The sequence below is a fragment of the Pelodiscus sinensis genome, chromosome 2 (genome assembly GCF_052426305.1).
Source record: "Pelodiscus sinensis isolate ZL-2025 chromosome 2, ASM5242630v1, whole genome shotgun sequence".
Lineage (NCBI taxonomy): Eukaryota > Metazoa > Chordata > Testudines > Trionychidae > Pelodiscus > Pelodiscus sinensis.
In genome coordinates, this window is record NC_143053.1 from 188,233,252 (window position 1) to 188,254,491 (window position 21,240).

Below are 21,240 nucleotides of genomic sequence, written 5' to 3' on the forward strand. Positions count from 1 at the left end.
TCTTAATTTCAATGGTGGCATCTTATAATTAAGGTATTGAACTAAACTGAATAATCAGACTGTTTCACGTTCTACTTGAGACTGTAACATTTGTAAAACTTAAGGCAGTCACCCAAACATATGGATCCCATTCTTCTGTTTCAAATTCTACACCATTATTGCCTAACAACATGTTAGCTATATTAGAAGGTACAAATGTGGACTATATATCTTGTGAACCTTATGCAATTCTGTATAAAACCCTTCCAAAAGCTCTGCTACACAGTACTATTGTACTTCTTAAAGAACAGCTGATATTAATTTACAGTGTGAGCAGAGAAAAAGTAAAGCACTTGATCTGAAAATGGGAGGAAAACATTTACATTTCAGAATGCTGTATATTTAATGCCCTGTTGCTCTGTGCTTTATGCGTTGAATAAAAATGCCCTGAGAAAGCCTAAAATTCCTTTTATAGGATTTTAAATTAATGCATTTCCCCTTCCCTATACATGAATATCCAAATACAAATACACGTTTTTACACAGTTGAATTCTAAAATTTTGTTTAACATACAATACACAGCGTAATTTCCAGAAAATAAAAAAGTTGTGAGCTTAACAACACAGTTGAAATCAAAGTGGTATATAAGATTAGTATGGTTATCATGATAGGCATGATAACTGGTATAGTTCGCTACCATGTTATTTGATTACCCAAATATTGGCTTTAGACATACAATGGATCTAAATACTCTAAAATGTCCCAGAAGCTGATGGCTAGCTTTAAGGTAACAAAATCCAGATGCTGCCTGTCTGCACTGCTCTAAACTCTTTAGGGCTATATTACAGAAACATATATATGTATGTGTGTTTATTATTTAGGTTTGAGAGAAAGAGACAGAAATTAATGTAATATAAAATTTATTGTAATATTATGTCCCTGGGAAAAAGAGTGTTTGTATTCAAATATATAATTATATTCACACGCAACTTTTCAGAAGGGTAGATAATTTTATACTCTAGAACACAACAGATAATTACAGATTGTATATTATTAAGTAATATTAATCAGTTCTCCAAAAGCTTCAGATTATAAAATCATTGTATGGAAAGCAGTTGTCACTTTCACTTGGAACACAAACTTCATTTCCCTAAAAAGCATATTTTACAAAACAAAAAAAGGAGCTACAAAAATTAAAAAAAGAAAAAAGAAAAAGCTGGCAAAATTTAAGCTACATGAGTAAAAGGGATGGAATGTCCAGTTTTTCTCATCCAGTACTTAAGGCTATTGTTCTTTCAAAAAAATACTCATTGTTTCACATCTTTGGCTTGCCAGGTTTTGAGAAATGGCATCAGTTTGCACCCCCAATCCCCTCAAACAGTTGAAGCCATAGCCAAGATTGCAGTCAAGCTAGCAACGGGATGCTGCTGCTGCTGCACAATACTGACTAACTGGTCACAAAGGTAAAATGCTATTTGAATCGACCTTGAGAAAAAACATGGTGAAACAATTACTCCCCGCCCTCCTCTCAAAATGGGGGGGGGGGGAGCTCACACAAAAATTCTGTACATTATAGCTAGAGAAAGCACACAGCAAACAAATGAGACATAATCATGTTATGAATTACAAGGCTATAATCACATTGAGTGGTTCTGGTATCATCACAACTCCAACCAGCCTTAGTCTCAGTTTTCACAATTAGTTAATTTATATAATGCAGGGGTCTGGCTATAAACATTAACTGAAAAGTAATTTTATTAGCAAGGAAACATAACTTGGCCTTTCAATACTAACTAGCTCAATGTGTTTGAGACCAAAAGACACCCCTCCCCCCAAACTCAGATGTGTTCTATGGGCTTACATTTGCCATTGAAATTGGTGTGACATTAGTTTGGGTGGTGGAAACTATTGGGGTTTGTTTCTTTTTCTTTGGCCTAAAAAAAATGTTAGTTCATTGACTCAAACTGCTAATCTGTGGTTGCAAGGATGCATTTCAGAATAGTAATTTTCTTTACAATGTCCTAACTGGTTTGCAAAGTTGTTTTTGTTACTGTCCACTGGTTGCAAAGGAGACTCTTTTGGGCAACAAATTATGGTAAATGTCACTAGGGAAAATCAAAGTATGATTTAACTAATTAAAATCCAGGTGTCAACGGGCTTCATTCAGTCTCTTTGGGAGATGCAGGCCTGCCTTCCAGAAACACTGACATTGAAAAAAATGAAACCATGTTTGGTGCTTTTTCCCCCGAGAGTAGCTACCATCTATTTCTAGACCTTTCAAATTCAACAGCATGCAGCCAGATCATCCTCAATATTTAATGCAACATTAAAAGCAGTTCAATACATTGGAACAAACTCCAAAAGATTTACAGTAGGTTAGTGTCTTGTCCACCCCAGAAGCCCACAGCATCTCAGACTTAACCGATTAAAAGTTTCAGAATCCACTGGGTGATTGCTAATGGCAAAATGCTTTTGAATGCCAAACAAATTGGAGAGTTCACTGAAACAGCCACCAAATCAGGGTGTGCATGCCTGATGCTGTCCAGAGCGGTCTCCAGCCTATGTCATAATAACGTATATTTCCTTCGGTAATATTAACCACATTTAGTGAGGGAGGGAAAAATTAAAGGGATTAACTAAAGTAGTTGTCAAAATAAATAAATAAACGCATAAGCCTGAACCATCCTGTTTCTGGCTATTAGCTCGGCCCGGCATGATTTTTAAGGGGGGAAATAAAGGAACAAGCAATCAAAAATCTCTAATTTATGCCATTCCACTGTCCATCCTCCAAGTACATAATGAGATCATGTTCACACTGCTGGACAGGCAGGGAACTGCGGTACCATACCTTGGTTTGGAGATAATGAGGGTAGTAGTAAGTGTACTGAGGGTACATTGGTTGCTGATCCAAGCGTTTGCCCATGTAGCTGGAATCTTTATCTCCGATGCAGGGAACTCGTTGACAGGGTGTAGTGCCCCAGGCCTTTCTTCCTCTGAAACCACTATTCCTGACAGTACTGATGACTGATGAGGCTTTCGAGACTTCCTTGCCTTCTACTGCTCACTAGGTCCAACACGGCAAGAATAAAAAACAAAAACAAAATATAGAGAGAGATAAAAAAAAATCTTGCTTTGTCCTCCCCCCCCACTCCCTCCTTCACTCAGGATATAGCGTTTTCTTTCCTAGCCAGCTTGTCTGTAGTAATGTCAATTGCCAGTGTCTGTAGAAAAAAGTCCTGTTAGAGAAATCAGCAAGACAGTGGAACTCCAAACCTCTGCAGACCAGCTTTTTCCTCTCTCTTTCTTCCTCTCCACCCAACCCTCCCCCCCCCTTTATTATTACAAAAATAATAAAATAAAAAAGCAGCTTGCCACAGCCTACTTGCTGCTGCCTCTCTCACGGTGTGACATGGTGTTTAGGGCTTGTCTTGTCTTCATTCAAACCCCCTCCTTCCAGCCGGTGTGGGTGGAACTACAGTGAGCCTCTCCCTGGAGAAGCAGACGCAGTTCAGAAGGCTGCAGTATTTCCTCCAAGAAGGAACAGCCTGCTTTTTTCAGCCCCTGCTGCAAGCAAAGTCCCGATTCCCTCTGCTGGCTATCTCGGAAAGCAAAGCAATTTTACAGCAGCGCTTGCTTGCTGGTGCAACTCAACCCGGGGAACTTCAAATACCGGCAGTGGATTCTGCACTTCCCAAAGTCACAGCCCAGACCGGCCAAACTGCAAAGCAGGGACACAGAGCACCTGGGACTCAAAGAAATTGCTGCAAAGAATGAGCCTTTAAAAAAAAAAGCGCTGTTGATATTTTTGTGACGCTGCTCAAAGAAAGAAAGAAGGACCCTACAAGGTCACAGACTCTATTAGGAGATCAGCAACAGATCCTCCAAAAGGGGATTGTTTAAAACAGAAAAATAAGTGGTACACTAAGCTGCCACTGCACAGAAACAGACAGGGGTGTAAAAGGGGCCATGCAGGGGAAGTGTTCACTGTGACTGACCCAGTATATTAAGAGGTGTTTCAGTTATTTCTCTATTTGGATTTATAACAAAGTGGGGGAGGGAACCACCACTCCTGAGCTTGCCATGACTTTGGTATAATTTTAAAAATACCCTTCAAGAGCCACAGATAATCCATCACACCATCCCTGGCAACATCAGAAGTGCACAGACACACACTCACACCAGGGACATTCCCATTGCTCCCTAAAAGTCTGAGTTAAGAGATGGAGTTAAGCTGATTCAAACCAACTTAAGGAAAAGTTTTAAATATTTCTGAAGGGTCCCGTTTTACATCTATCCATATATATTTCTGGGCACTGAATAAGTACATACATTTGTCTTTTGTTTACATAGTCCCAGGTTTATTTTTTTCCTGTGACATCATTAAATTAATGGAGCTTTCTTTAGTTGCCTTGCTATTTGTAGATTTCAAAAAATATTACCGGCTGGTGGTTTCTTTCATTTTTATGTAAATGATGCGAACTATTTCAGCAGGATTGTCAGCAGCCATATTATCACCCAAATTGTTTTTAGAGGAAAAAATATGTCTTTAATGGGACACTTCTCAAGGCTGGTAAGGGCTAAAATTAGACCTGCCAGCTGTGTTTTGGTTTGTGGGCACACACTTACACGTGACACAGCACGCACACACCACGTTCTACTCTGCTTTGTCAGATGGCTGTTCTTGTAAGCAAGCATGGCATGAAGTTTAGCAAGGATTTCATATATATCCCCACAGCCTGCCAGCAAAAGAGGTCAGAGCAGAGAGGCAGAGCAAAAGTGGGATACACATATATGAATCACTGCAATCACAGAGTGCCTGGTTTCACTTCCTCAGATTTTGTGTGTGAGTGTGTGTGTGTGTGGTTTTTTTTTAGATTTTAGTACTTAACAGCACGCTGTGTCATGCAGTGAAAGCTGCTATGTGTGGAGTTCTTTCAAAAATCCATCCCCAATTGTAGGAGCCAATTGCAAAATCTGTCCTGATATCTTCAAAGCACTGTACAAACATTAACTCTTCATTCTCTCAGCATTCTTGTGAGATGTGGTTAGGTGATTGTTATCTCCATTTTACACACATGGAAATGGCGGAGTGGCTAAGGGCTTCCATCTGTAACACAAAGCAGGTCCAACAATGTTTCTAAAGTTTGATAGCCATGCCACTACAGTGAATCTGACTTTGGAAATACAGGTAAGGGGAAGAAAGCCCTGTGTGTTCAGGAATAACTGGGGTGAAACCATATATATGAAAGATTAAGACTAAATATAAAAAAAGAAAACACCTTGAGAGAGGAGTTTAAACGTAACAGACTGTCCAACATTCATCCAACTTCTTTTTGCTTTAAGGCCAGAGATAAGTTATTTTGATCATCTAGTATTTCCTACACACAGGCCACAACATTTGAAATGATTCCTTAAAAAGGAAGTGAAGGAAGCCCTATCAAAAACATTGAAGACTAGATTGAACAAAGCCATGGAAAAAAATAGATAGGAAAAAATAAGAAACAAACATACAGTGGCTAAGTGATGGACAGTATAACAAGCAGATCCTTTCTGCCTCTAATATCTGTAATGTTAAGGATTCTAATCTGTACAAACTAAAGAAACCATTACTAGTAAATTACTTGTTTCTGCTAAATGGCAAGTGTTTCTACCATTGGTACTTTCCACACAAATTAACACAGTGCAGATTTATTTTGGATGAAAGCTCAGCTCTATTGAGTAACCACTGACTTTTAGGTGTATGTTCTCTTATTTTCCCACTGGTAAGAACTTTCAGTTGCAAGTGTTAGGGTTCAGCTAAAATAGCAAAGTAGGTTCAGAATAGTTTCTTCAAATGTGATAGCCATAAACCTAGTGTGAAACAGCTATTATTAGCCTCATTTTTAATATCTTGGCCACTTTTTCTGACATGGACGCCTGGCCGGCAGCTCAAACTCACCATGGCTAAAACAGAGTTCCTGGGGTGTGTCTACGCTGCCATTAGACAGCTAACTCAGGCAGGGCTTGGGCTAACAGGCTATTTAATTGTGGTATACATGTTTGGGCTTAGGCTACAGCTTGAGCGCTGGGTCCCTCGCACCTCACTGGGTTCTGGAACCCAGGCTTCAAGCCAAGTATCCACACTGCAATTAAACAGCTCCTTAGCGAGGGTTGCCAAATTTGTAATTGTTTAGAACTGGACACTCCAGTAGGAGTGCCAGGACCCACCTTACCTTGTCTCTTCTGTCTGAGGCACCAACCCCCTATTTGCTGCTTCTTCCTTCCTCCCCCGACACTTGCTACTTTTCCCCTCTCTTCCCTAAAGCCCTACCCCCGTGCCCAGCGTCTACCACCCAAAGGCTCTGCATTTGTTCTTGTTCTTCTTCTCCTCCTCCCCCATCACTTGCTGCTTTTCTCCTCCTCTTCTTTCTCCCCTCCTCCAGTCAGGATGAACTTGTCTGCAGAGTCAGGGCTGGAAGCTTCAGCTGCTTGATGCAGGTGAGAAGCAGTCTCGGCTGAGTAGGGTATGGAGTGGTTGATGGGCTAGTGCCTCCCCACCAGCTGGAACCTGACTTTGGGTGTCCAGCTACTAGATCTGACTGGACACTGTCAGGTTCCCCTTTCAATTGGGCTCCTGCCAACACTACCTTTAGCCTGAGCTCTGTAAGCCTGAGTCAGCTGGCACAGGCCAGTTGCAAGTTTTTAATTGGAGTGGAGACAAACCCCGAATCTTCCTCCCCAACTCCTCCCAGGGATCTCTTGATTTTGAAAGCTATTGTCTTGATTACAAGAGATAGCACCACCATTATCATGCCAGACAGTGAGGTCCAGAACCTGGACCTCATCTTTGACTCTGCATTCTTTCCCAGCTTGTCATATTACACTGCTCCCCATTTCTCCTCTAGGGCAGAAGATTAGTGCTATGTTTTCCACTTAAACCTTACAGAGGGCTGTGAGCAGAGTAGCCACAGAGGGGTACCCGCATCCTAACTATATGCTGCGGTATGGGTTCTTACCTCAGGCTCACACTAAAGGGTGGGGAGCGGGAAGAAGGTGTGACAGGCATTCACATTTACACAACCCCCATGGTCCAAACAACCTGATCAACTAGGGCAACCTGATGTTGCTATTATTCCAGCTGGAACAGCAGCTGCCGGTGATGCTGCACAAGAGCCATGTCAACTGGTTTGAGGAGGTGAATTTCAGCTCTCTTTCCTCTCTGTATCATCTGTGAAAAGAGCTGAAACATTCAAGCTTTACACAGATGAAGGAGACTTCACTTAATGCCTGGACCCTGCAAAGCGCTGGGTACTTTTAACTCTCAATAAAGCCACTGGCGGCATTCAGCACTTTTCAGGGCTAGCTCTTAATGGTGCGATACAGAAGAGAGGGGAATCAAAATGGGAATTGGATATGAAAGTGTGGGGTTGAGAGAGAAAAGAGGAAATACAGCATGGAAATGAAAAATGCAAACAGCCAGTCAAAAAGTCGCTTCAGATAACACTGCCTCAAAGAATGCTGGTGATGGAAAATGGAAAATTTCCATTTGCAAAATATAGACATCAAAAAGATCATCTGAGACTGGGAGCGCACCGTTTACACAGAATCCCCTTCATTTTCTGGCCAATGCATTTGAATAGCTGAATCCACTTGAACCCTGGAATAGTAGTTTGCCTACCAAGTGTTAAGTATAAATGCTACACAAAAGAAAAAACAAGCTGTTCAATCCCAATAAGGAACAGCTGGCTAACTTCACAACTTTCTTCTCTCCTACTGGATGCTCATTATCAACTCAATAATGGAGCCAGTCATGGGAAGCTAGTAAGCAAGCCAAGTTCCAGTGCACCTGAAAAGGAATTACCATACACATCACACAAACGTGGGGGGATTTCACAAGACATACAGAGGAACAAACATACCTGTAAGAGGAAATTTAGAAATAAAACAACACTTTGGAACAAGCCATCTGTAAACCTGACAGCTAAATAAATTCTGAGACAGCTGCCTGATATTAACTCAGCTAAAGCCATGTCCGAAAAGCTTGAAACAGGTAAAAGCTACTTGGCACAAAAAAAGAAAATGCTTCTGTTGGGAGGGAAGTGTAGAGGAATTAATTTGGTTTTTCACTTTATGAATGGGAAAATTTAAAATTTATAATCTGGTAGGTGAAGAAAAAAGAAAGGTGGAAAAGGATGCTCCCAGCAGGAGAAAATAATTCAGTAGCTTTCTTATTTGCTAAGATGCAGTTCGACACACTTGCTTTCTCAAAAAAAATAATAAAGACTTGTGTACAAGAAACTCCAATTTTTAGCTTTTAACACAAAAGTCTTGTTGATTCCTACCTACCTGAATCAAGGAGGTATTCAAATGCATTCTAACCCCCTGCTCCTTAAAAGCAGAAATGTATATTCTGGGAGCATTAACTTGCATCAAAACAATGTCAAAACTGTCTAAGCAGGAACTAGAGAAAAATGTTCTTGTTTAGCAGCAGAAAGACAGCTGCCAACAACTAAAGAAATATAATAGGTAAAGAAAAAAACCAACAACAATTATCTTGGGCCATTCATTTTTGACACTGTCTCTCTGCTTTTATTCTTCTCTATTTACTCATCAAAGCTATTTTCAAAGGAGACTGTAGTGATGCTTGACAGCTTGTTTACAATGGGTTACAAGAAGAATACTGATTTTATTTCTAGATCTGTCAACTTATGCAGTCCAGAAACCTTAAAACTATGCCTATGAATGCAGAATCTTCCTATTTAATAGTTCATTTATCAAGCTAATTTGCTTCAATGTCACTGACTGAAATTCTAACAGCAATACGCACAGATGCTAGCCATCATAGAATAGAAGACTTATAATTAAAAGAAGCAGAAAAAACAGATTCAAATAGCCTCCTGGAGATCTGCTCTTAGAAGTAGGTGACCTTCCATTCGCAGATCTTCCCCCTCAGGTCTACAAGGTGTGTTCAGTTGCCAAAGTGACACTATCTTTCCCCCACCCCTCACACGCTTCCTTTAGGCTACTTGAAGAGTACCCCATGGATCCAGGATCCACATACAGGAGAAGAGGTAAACTCATCATCCTTAGCCTACAAGAGCTTTTCCATAAGCTTCTATTGCTTGTCCCATTGCTATGCTGCCAAGGAAGTGAGCAGAGAGGTTGGTTCTGGGGGCCAGTGCACCTGTAGAAGGACATGGCCTTCACAGTGATCCCTGAGGCTCAGTGCAGGATGGGAAAGAACTGTTCAATATTTTCAGTCAGAGGGAAAATGCCACCCCTCTCAAAAAAGGTTTGAGAGAGTGCAGCGGTGGAAACGTCAATGATGAGATCCTTGTGGCTATTTCCACCACTAAAGCACTCCTGCCTGGAGTTTGGACCTGGCCTCATAAATGGGACATAGAATAAAAATGGCTGTGAGAGATGCTGGGCTAGCCAACCTTCACAAATTTATCTTGAATAATGGGATTTTAGTCCCTGCCTGGTATCAGCATGGTACAAAGCTCCAGCAGGCATGTGACTTTGGCACTGCCCATGGGAAATCCCCTTCTGACTGGCTGCCTTCCCCATTTCCTGGGGAAGAAAAGACTATCGGAGCTTCTACAGGAGGCAGGCAGAATTCTTCCTGCCTCCCCCCTCAGAAGCCCAGAAGGGTTCTAGATAGAGGAGGAGACGGCGGCGGCGAGGGAGCCCCAAAACACCATTTCCACAAGAAATGAGGGAAGATGAGGGACTTCAGGGCTTTTGTCCTCCCTCCTTCCCTTTAACCTCCTGCTCCTTCCCTAACACAGGAACAACAGGCCTGGGAAAGAGAGAGGAGAACCCTTCTTGAACATGTGCTCCCCCCAGGTCAGGAAAAGCATGAGAGAGAAAAACTTCTAAAGGGGTCTGAAGAGGTTTTCCCACAATACCACATTCTACTCACATTTCCCCTGCCCACGATACCACTTTGCATTTAGCTGTGATGCTTGGTGAACCTTTCCAGACCTGAATGAGCTCCACGTGGCTGGAAGACTCATCTCTCTCACCAACAGAATTTGGTCCTATAACAGATATTACCTCACCTATCTTGTGTCTCTAATATCCTGGGACCAAGTCAGTGACAACCACATGGTATACAACACTGGGTCTAGCTTCTGACATTGGAGCCTGTGGGATTAGCAGTACTGGAATACTGTCCCATACAATTGGCCTGTAAGTCTAGCTACTAATACTTTAGTAATTAAAATCAATAAAGCTCAAAGATTTCCATTGGCTGTGCTGTTTTTCCACCTCTGAAGAACAGCAGAGAATGGCAGGAGGAAAGTCAAGGAATCTTCTAATTGATTCACATAACACATTGATTTCAAATAGCACCAGGAATTCACTCGAGAAATCGGCTTCACTGATACCTACTTGTTGCTAATATTTTCTAATGGATTCACTCTTTAGTCTGATAAACAAAACTGTATAATAAACAAACTGTAGTTAGCCCAAAAAGAACCTTGTATTGAAGAATACAGTTATAGACAAACTTTCTTTTCCCCAGGATCTTACCAACACAGTAACAAACATAAGAATACTGCCTTTATCTTCTATCCATATCTCTTTTCATTTTAAGAATCTCAAAGTGCTTTGCAACCTGAGTGTTAGGTGGTATTACAATGTGAGTTTCCAGTCAGTAAGGGTGGTAGACTGGATAGCGTTTTCTGTAGGAAACAGTCAATGCTCCTCAAAGGCTAAATCATGGTGGACTGAATTGTAGATGATCCTTTCAACCAAGTCTCATGAGGAGAGTGGCCTGATGAAAACGACTATGTGAGAAAGGATAAAGCGATACTATAGTACCCTTAATTACATTACTCATTGCCATTCCAAAACTTCAAGAATATATTACAGTTTCTAAGGCTATGTCTACACAGCAGAGTTATTATGGAATAACTCACGTTATTCTGAAATACCATAGTCCACGTCTACACTGCAAGTAGTTATTTCGACAATGTCAAAATAACGTCAAGCTGGAGGACTTTACACCAACTCCTCTAATGAAGGAAGTCAGAGGAAGAGTGCTCTAACTTGGGCTTCCTGCTGTGCAGACAGCACCAAAAACCAAAATAAGCTATTTCGACATAAGCTATGCAATTGATGTAGCTCAAGTTGTGTCTCTTATTTTGGCTTTAGCCCTACAGTGTAGATGTGCCCTAACTGATTAGGCTATTTCTTGTAGCAACACCAAATTATGACAGATGAGCAAATATTGCATCTGTTCCAGTGACTAAACCATTTTTCTACCGTCATAAATCCAAACAATGCAGCATCACTATTGTAAGTTGTAGTGGGTTTGACTAATACAGTTGGACCCAACGGCACTATTTTATAAGGAGAGAATTCTCTAAATCCCACCTCTTCCATTCAAAGCCCTGCTTATAAGTGCCTTTTCTTCATTTTCCCTGTTTACTTAAAACCAGTTTGTAATCAGGAAATGAGAGAGTTTTTTTCCTAAGGAAGTTTATTGCTGAAGGTAGTGGGGGGACATAAATATGCTGCCTGTTTACTGAGATCTATAAACACTTAAAAATGCAGGCAATTGTCACTGGGAGAGTAGCAGTGAACATGGAGGCTTTCTAGAGTATACCTACATGTTCACACATTAGATAAAGACATTGTGTAAGGATAAGCAGGAACTAAAAGCCTTAGAAAAGGGAATTCAGTGAAAATGGCCCGCCAGGGCCAGGGCCATAACTGAGGTTAGCATAATAGACAGACCTCCAGATTCAGTTAAAAGGAGCCATCTTTTCCCCCAGACAAAGCAAGATTTTATTTTGCTTTTCCTTTACTCAACCTGGCTTTGTTTAATTTTCAACAATACTGCATTGGAAATCAGCTTTTCATGCAGTATGGTTTAGTGGCTGAGATCCAGGACTAGGGAATTGTGTACATAGGGAATTTTACTAGCATAATTATACTATTTCATTATGCCTCTACAGTTTTACCAGAATAACTCCCAGTTGTGGACTTTCTGGAACAATTATGCCAGTAAATTTCCCATAAGCAAGACCCAGGTATCAGGAACCCTGTGTTCTGTTACCACCTCTACCTACTTGAAGAAGCCTTTTCCCCACAATACCTCTATTTTTCTTTTCCCATTCTTTGTCTGTCTTGTCTATTTAAACTGGAAGCTCTTCAGGGCAGAATCTTTTATTATATGTTTGCACATTTTGTCTGGCACAATGGGGTCTCTCTTTCAGTTTTGCTAAGGCATGTAAGCACTACTGTAGCACAATTTGTTACTCATGATTTGGGGAAAAAATAAGGATGAAGGTTTGGAAGGTCAGTTCAGGATAAGTTTCACTACCATGAAATATGGTATTTTCAAGTTGTTCCCACTTCTTCATTGGCCACTAACACTACTCATTATGAGAGGCACCTCTCCTCTCTCTGCCCCCCTTACATCCAATATGACATTGTCTGCTTACCAAATGATTTGTTCTTACGATTCTGGCTGGGGAAAAAAGTTGTAATACAACTTTCCAAATTTACTTCCTGAATCAGATTTTAAAAATACAGTACTCTACTTTCATATTCTATTTTGGTCCAGAGGTAGTTAAAAATGACTGTTTTGAAAATGACACTTTAATTACAATGTTTGTGTTTTTATTTTTGCTTTTAAAAAGTGACAAAAAAACCCCACAAAAATGATTTAATTTTTGGTTCCTTGATTTATGTCGTTCTCCCCCCCCCCCCTTTTCCCTAGCTTTCTTTCCCAGTTTTTTTAATATCAAAGTAGAAAAAAGGAAGGAAGAAGGAAGAGTAGAAAAAGAAGGCAAAAATAAATAGCTAACCAAAAATATCTATATTCAAAATGTTAAATAAAAATGTTTGCAAAATGTTTTTAACATGAGATTATTCCTTAAAAAACAGAAAAAGTTTTCTAAGGGAAAAATGCCATTTCAACTGGTTGTGCATTACTAACAATAATCTCTTTTAATTTAAAGTGTCAGTATAGGAAATACAGAACTGCTTTTTAGGTTGTCCACAGTTCTTGCCAAATAATCCCTGTAGTTTATTCACAGTTTATATCATACAAAGTATTTTGTAAACAAAGAAAAAATACAAGGCATAGTTAACCAGAATTTTGGACATGAAAAATTGCTAGTGTTTCCTTTCCTGCCTAAACACAATCAGGAAGGAAAGTGGAAAGCATGTGAAAACAGTTACTTGCGCCTTAAGAGCAATGTTATCAGCATGGAAAGTTTCTCATTGTATTAGAAGAGAAATTCAGTGTCTATTAAACACAGAATCAAAAGATTATGTGTAATAATTTTTAAACATTCTCAAGGAAAAGTCAAGAAAAGGGAAAATCTCTTAAGTTATTTCCTATCCAGCAAAATGAGAAAGTGTCTTTCTGGTTTGTGGAGAGATTCATGAAAGGGAGTGGGGGGAAGTAAAGTGAAGTAGTTTCTCCCTCCTCACCCCTCCATTGCAGGCATAAACTGAGTCTTTTTTCCCTCAACTCAGTCCACCTTTTCTATAGGTAATGGCATTTTATGTAACAAATGGCTTGCAGTTACCACATGACCAATGTGACCTGCTGTGCAAAATTAAACTTAATGTCATTCCAGGTTACTGCCCATCATAACAAAAGAAAATGTATTGAATTGAATATGTTTGGTTTGGGAAATCTGTGTTTTGTCAGCTGTAGTGTAATTCATTGTCCATTATATAATATCAAGCCCATCCCAGGCAGACTAAAGAGTATAAATGTTTAACCTCCCAATCCTATAGTTGTCAGCTTTCCAGATGAAGAATGATGGTGGATACATAACATATATTCACGTTAGGGATAGAGAGGAGTGAAGGCTACCACTTGTCTGTCAAATGACCAGGAAAATTCATAGTGGCTTGAGGTTTATTTACAAGAAAGAGCCAAATGCTAATTATGGTTATTTAACACGCCTCCCCCCCCCCCACACACACACATCACTCACTTCCTCTCACCACCATCACTCTCAAGTCATAGTCATCTTCTCACCATGTGTTTTCCCCGCTCAAAACTTCCATACATATTAGTTGTTGTTCTTTAAATTTAAGTAACTTAAATTATTTTTCTGATTAAGCTATTCTGCCTTCCTTTTCTTATTACTTATGCCAGAAATCTGGCTCTTAACCCTCTTAGGCACCTTTGAAAATGTCAGTCTTTTTTTCCCCCATGTTCAGTGTTTCCTTCTCCCTTTCTTCTTGCCCCATCACTTCTCCTAGCTGTCCATTCACTAAGACTCTCCTAGTCTGCAGTCTTACCTAGCTAGGTGCAGGCAGCATAGAGAATGAAGCTACCTGATGTGAAGGTAGAGGGGACAAGAGTTTGACCTGGAGAGCGGGAAAGGAGAAATAGACTGAGACCATGTCTGTACTACAAGATTAGATCAAATGTATTAAGGTTGATTGTTTTAGCACCTGATTTTGTTAAGCTGAAGGTGCAAGATCTCAATGTAGTGGTTGCCATCCTACTGGGGATGCGTCAACTTAGTGTAACTTTCCCTTCCCGCCGGAGCCTGTGGGGTATAGGGAGGCCTGGCAAAGTGGCAGGCTCACGTGATCTGCAAACCATGCTTTGCTGAGGATGAGAAAATGGAGGAGTAATGCCTCAGTGGTATTGGTTAATATTCCCCCACCTCATCCAAGTTGCCATGCATAATATCAATCTTGTCTGAATCGCAGAGAGTGATAGGGAGTAGATGCTGACTGAATGTGGCCAGAAACCTGGGCCTTATGCTGCAGTGCTTTGTGCTGCAATGATGCCAGGCCATGTACTGCCGGCTTGGTGTGAAAAGGTGACCAACCATGGAGAAAGCAATAAGGCTGGCCTCTCCAGAAAGCTTGTGAGGAGGATGAAAGAGTTCCTCTACAAGGGATTCATGGAGATCTACCGGGAGGATTCCCCCTTCATCTCCAGACACAGTAACAAGCTGTTCCAGGGAACCCTCTGCTGTGTAGGTACAGGGGCCACAACACATCATACCCAATTACCTTAACCCACTTGTGGCCTGATTAAAAATCAGTCTTTTCCTGTGCACCTGGAGTGCAGCAGAGTTGAAACTGCTGGCCAGAGCAGTCACACTGGAGCATTATGGGACACCTCCCAGAGGCCTAGAGAATCAACTTTCACAGTGCTGCATCTGTGCTACTCTAAAGTTGACCATGCATGGTTGAATTTACCATGACTCATCGTGATAACCAAGAGTACCAAAATTGAGTTTAACAACCCTTCAAGTCAGTAGAACCAGATTGTTGGTGTGGGCTCATTGTTTAGAAAATTGACTTAATGCACCTAAGTTCGACCTAAATTTCTAGTGTGGACACTGACAAAGAGACTAGGACCGGAAGCCAAGGAGGGAACGGAGGAGACAGGGAAGAGTGGGTGAAGTAGATCATGATAGATTGAGATCAGAGGGGATGTGAAAGAGGAAGTTATACGTTGGTGGGCAAGAAAAATAGTGGAAGGAGGGAAGGGCAGACAGATCCTGTGAGGAATCTGGATGTGGGGGAAAACTGGCATTGCCTAGGCAAGGGAAAGCAACAAGGAGATAGGGTTGGGGGGCACAAAGAGATTGAACACAAATCATAGGCAAAAGTTTGGGACTGGAAGATAATATGGTGGAGAGAAACATGTTGGAAGAGGAGCTAGAATGAGGGGAAATTGGGACTGGCTGGGCAAGGAGATTGGGAACAAGTGGCTGGGCATTTAGAGGGAACCAGGAAGGGTAGGGAGAAAATTGGGAATAAGAGCTAGGTGAGACTGGGACTGCAGAAATGAGACTAGAACTTTCAGGGTAGGGAGATTACGGTTGGGTTGAGAAGCCTAAGGAAGGGAGACTAGCTAAGTGAGAATAGGCCTGGGTTAAGGTAGGAATGCCACAGAGACAGGTTGGAAGGGACAGGATAGGAGACTGCTGAACTGGAATTCATTTATAAATTCGACACTATCTACTTGGGCTTGAATGAAAATATTAACTGGTTAACTCACTACAAAGGTAATTTCCACTGCCTTGATATTTGCATTTCCATACCAAAGCTATGAATGGGACACACCCAGCCTGACTCAATTAGCATCATTAACACTGGTTCTACAATTGACAGATAACTGCTTTTGTTGTTATCTATATTCTAGATTCTGTAATTTACACTCCAACTCATCTGATGAAGTGGGTTTACTCATGAAAGCTTATGATCTAATATATCTGTTAGTTTCTAAAGTGCCACAGGACTGCTTGTTGTTTTTATAGCTCTCTATTTGTGCGCAATTGTATGTGAAATTTCTAGTTATCAGCTGTGGTCTTTACATCTCCTTGTTCCTTTTAGATTGCTTTCAGAATTGGCATGATTGACTATCAGTAGACAAGGGAGCATGGCTTAGTTATCTCTCGCTCTCTCCTCCCTTGCCTGCCCCCATAGTAGTTGAAACTGTTTGAGGTCCTCTTGCTGACAGATCCCACATTTCAGCTGCTGGGCTGCCAGGCAAGACATTGTCTATGGAAGCCCTTTGGAATTTACCTCTCACATTGGTCTAACAAAGCCCAAAGTAACCCTTCATGGCTTACTGCAAGGTTTATCCATACAGCCATGTAAATCTGCAGATATCCGTGAGTAACCGCATCTGCCGATGTTGAGGCGGATATCTGTGGCTCATTTTTGTGGATACAGATGCAGATACAAATTTTGTATTCAAGCAGGGCTCTACTTATCCAGTCAGGCAGATTTTTGCCACAGGAATGGCATTACCCATTTTCTTGAGCCATTCTGAGTTGACACTACATCAGTTATTTGTGTTGTAATCATCTTAATTGCTATGCATGCATCTACAGATGATAGGCACATTTTGCAACCTGGAAAAATACATTGTTATGCAGTGCACAAATTAGAGAGTTTCCTAACAGTGTACATTTATGTCTAAAAAGAGCTGAGAATAGTAAGATTTGCCTTAGCCTTCATGCAGAGACATTCAATATTTTAGCTAAAAATGTCAGTCCTTATCAGCTGCTTAGCTATTGTCCCAATCTATACTAATACTTATATTGTTTGCAGTGTTGTTGTAGCTATGAGTGAGATATAATAGGTAAGATAATATCTTTTATTGAATCAATAAAGTCAAATGAAGTTGGTCCAATAAAAGATATTACCTCACCAATCTTGTCTCGCTAATATTTAAAGATATTCTGGAGGATTGTCCTGATTTCATGTCATTCTGGCTACACTGGGTCACCCTAAATCCATTGCAGGTCTCTAAGCCTCTGCTTTATCTACTTGCCTGGAATTTGAATGTGTATAGGACAGCAACCTTCACTATAGTATCTGCATGCTTATTTGCATGTAGTTCTCTTGGCATTTGGAAAAAAATTGATTTGTAATAATGAGTAGTCACGATTTAGGCTGGTTAAGCTCCACGGCTCAGATAGCTGTGCAGTACTCCAGTGTAAGATAAGACCAAAATTGACTTCACAATTCTCTGATCCCAAAACAGTCATCATGGGTTTGGTGAGGAAGTGACACTAACATTAAATAAGAACCAGTCTCCTCACTTGTCGTGGCAAATGAAACATGCTACAAGTGTAACTATGAAAAACAGAAGATCCAATAGGAGAAAAAGGTGGTTGAGAATGAGGGGGCAAATGAGAGATCTCTAGCCCTCTAGACTGGACCTCGCTAGTCCAAGTTTCCACTCCTCAGGCTATTGATTCCAATCCTAGTCTCCTTGCCTATGTTGGACAACCTTAATAGGCAGTTCCAGCAGCCCCGCTTAAAATACATGCAAGTGATACACGTTAGATAATATTGAAATAAATAAAAACTCAGGTCCTGAAATTAAAGAAAAAGAACTGATAACTTTCTGAAACAAAGATCTGAAATGAACTCCATAGATCAAGAAGTTTGTATCTACACAACAATCCTCACACAGCTTATCAAATTGTGTGAACTGATGCAGACAATGGATTTCTTCGAACTTCAAAGATATTTACATTAGAACCACGAGCCACCATTTTCAAGGAGGTCTCTAGTATCTGCATTTACCTATGCTACCTATACCTCAACATCCATCTTCAAATCATTCCTCAAAACTCTCCTTTGTGGCGATACCCACAAAACAGCCGACAACGGGTAGGGCTGTGAGTATACTGAGATCACTGCTAATCAGTCTGACCAATATTGTATGAGTGTTTCATTGTCCTCTTCGTGTTCATCTGTAGTCTTTTACCTCACACTTAGACTGCAGGCTTCTTGGGATAGAGACTACCTTTGGATTCCGGGTTTGTACAGAGTCTGGCACAAGAGGGGCCTGATCTATGAGAAGAACTCACAGGAACTATGGTAGCACAGATAAATAATAAATAGTTACAGGTGTGTGAAAGAGAAGATTTGGAGTGACAATACAGACAAGTGCTCTTAGTGAAACATTTGAATGGCACACGGAGGAGTGCACAGTTCACGTGCAAAGCTGCTTATAAGTTTGGGGCCACATTCACAGCTAGGTGTTATGTGGTCATTTGTGAAGTACAACAGTGGAACTAGACAGAGGAAGGATACTTGAATAGGTGAGGCATTGGACTAGATATCAGAAGATCTCCATTCTGTTCCTAACTCGTTGACATCCTGTGATTTCCTGGCTATAACTATCTTCTGAGACTAAATTCTAATGTATGTAGTAATGAGCACCATAAACATCCTACAAATTTAATTGCTTGACATAATTTTTAAGGTGCTGTTTCCTAAATTCCAGGAGGGATAGATTTAATGTTCCTTTAGGGATGGGAAGATGTCTGTCTCAGATGATGGCATAAGATTAATTTGGATCTGCCTCTGCTTGTATGGAATCTGGGAAAGCAATCCTACATATTTTAATTTAAATTCAGCATTTGCTGACTGTCATAATAAAGGAGAACTTACTTTATTTACTCAGTACTTCAATTTGTTTTTAACACAGTTCTAATTATGTGGAGTCAGGATCTATAAAGTAGAGAGATTCACATAGGAGGTGACATCTAAAATATGCAACAAAATTCAAACCCTGAAATACACACCAAACTGTAGATGCAATCTTTACAACCACTCAGACAGACCTCCCTGTAGATATCAAATAGAACTCATGTGCACATCTGGTAATTCCATGCCTAAACAAGCACGGGGTATGTAGCTATGCAGTTTGCAAGTAAACCCTACATGGAAGGGTGATCCTGTGGTTAATGCACTGAACTGGGTCACATTAGATCTGAGTTCAGTTTCTAGCTCTGTTGTGACACCATGTGCAAACCACTTAAAGCCCCATGTCTCAGGTAAACATCTTTACAAAATGGATACTAATGCTTCCTTTCCACCACCCTCATCTATCTAGACTGTAAGCTTTGTGGGAACATGTAAAGTAATCTACTATGTGTTTGTACACAAAGTTGGATCCCAGTTTATGGCTCAAATAAATAATAATAATAATAATAAACAGTAGTAAAATCCACCAGTATATCTGGTAACTGCAAGTCAAAGCAGGATCTTTTGTGTTTGCCCAGTTCACAAATAAATCTGATTATCTGATCCCCGAACTATGTGAAATAAGAGAAATACATATAGGAACTGAAATTGGCTTATCTGAAACTCCAGCTACCTGGTTAAATGAGTTTGTATGTGCCATTCTGTACAGGTATTTTTACAGGTACAACTCTGGTTCAAAACTTGCCCCGTTAAGAATATGCTCACTGATAAAGCAACAAATTTACAGAATATAAAGCCATATCTGAAGTTCCTGTTAGTGGTGGTTCTTGGTAAGCATTAAGTCCTACATAATCAGCAGTAATTTCTTAACACCTTTGTGAGCTCTTTGTTACTCATTAGTCAAATTGTTTCTCTCCTAAACCATTGTAAACTCCTTTGCACAGTGTTATTACTTAAAAACAAAGTATCAACATCATAGCACAACATAACACTATTCAAGAGTTTAAGACTGCTAAACCACTAAAGAGCATCAGTTCAGGCTACTCAGCACACAAGGGAACAGATAAGATGGGAAAATTAAGGACACAAGCAAAAGCTATCTGTGTGGCTGAAACATAGGAAAGATCTGGCTGTTTAGATTAGATGTAACAAAGCTAAGAAAACAGTAACTGTAGTTTCTATAAGAGCTGATCATTAAAATACAATTACCTAGACCAATAAGAGGCAAGTATATAAAATAATTATTGCCTTTCTAGGAAGAATCCTTACTCTATTAGTTATTTGAGCAGATGCAGATTCAGTGAACTGACAAAGATTCAGCTCAGGTATTACCCCTGATGGCTACGCTCCAGGAGAATTAACAGCCTCAGCAATTAGCAAAAGATTCTTAAGGAGGAGCAGCTTTTTGTAGAGGAAAGAAAGGGGAGAAATGGAGTGGAGAGTAAGTACCCTCCTTCTTTGCCTCACTGGAAGCATCTGTGCTATTAGCTGAATGCCTGGGCACTGGGATGTCTCAGTAACGGCGAGGCCTGGGGTGAAGCAGCCGTCCGGACACTAAGAGTTGTTAATTTTGGCAAGTAAGCTACGATAAGGGAGCTGCAGTGGAGAAAATGAGGCTGTAATAATGTAACGTTATGAACAACATTCATAATGCCATGAACGTCAGATACTTTTCAAAGGAATGCTACTGATACAGCAACAAAATATTGGCTCATATGTTATTAAAACTCATGATACAATGACAGCTCAGCAGTGAACTGTATGTAACAATTACTCCTAACAGGTTTTACGGCAGGCTTGGATAGTTTCTTGCTTGTACCCTTTTGGCATTCACTTTTTTTTTTATTGTAATGACAAGAGCACAGTACATGATCACTTCCATACCTTTAACTACACATACAAGCCACATTTCACTATTGCATTACCACAGTCTCCAATTGTCCCTGTACTGGCACTTTGTATTTCTCAATGAAATACATTTAAGAAACAACATTTAAAAAAAGGAAATCAAAATGAGCCTCAAATGATCTTGTTCAGGGGAACAGAGTAAAATGACTGCACCTTCAATGAGGGGCATAATTACAACAGGCTGTTCAAAGGAACTTTTAAAAGTGTTTGGGCGGGGGAATTAAAAACTATTTACCTCTACCAAAGCAGAATGAATAAGGGTAATGAGTAATAACCCTGAGAAAATGACAACAAAAGGGAACATTCTCAGCACCGTGAGTGGGAAATTAATCAAGTCCCTCTATTGTTTGCAGGTGTTACACAATAAATTCCCTGTGTTCCACTCTGACAAGGCATCACAGACATAAAAGTAAAGGAAAA

General features: G+C 40.3%; 1 protein-coding gene across 8 annotated transcripts in view; it reads right to left on the bottom strand.

Annotated features, from left to right (window-relative positions):
• The window catches only part of RBMS3 (RNA binding motif single stranded interacting protein 3), a 989,419-nt gene that overhangs the window by 582,722 nt on the left and 385,457 nt on the right, over positions 1-21,240 (bottom strand). The window contains exon 1 of one of the 8 annotated variants that reach the window (XM_075921988.2): positions 2,828-3,314. The exons of 6 other annotated variants lie outside the window; for them this stretch is intronic. In XM_075921988.2, coding sequence (XP_075778103.1) covers positions 2,828-2,902 — 75 coding nt within the window. In that variant the 5' untranslated portion in view covers positions 2,903-3,314. Of the gene's footprint in view, positions 1-2,827; positions 3,315-21,240 lie in introns of those variants that run through there. One more of the 8 variants, XM_075921987.2, reaches the window with a different exon arrangement.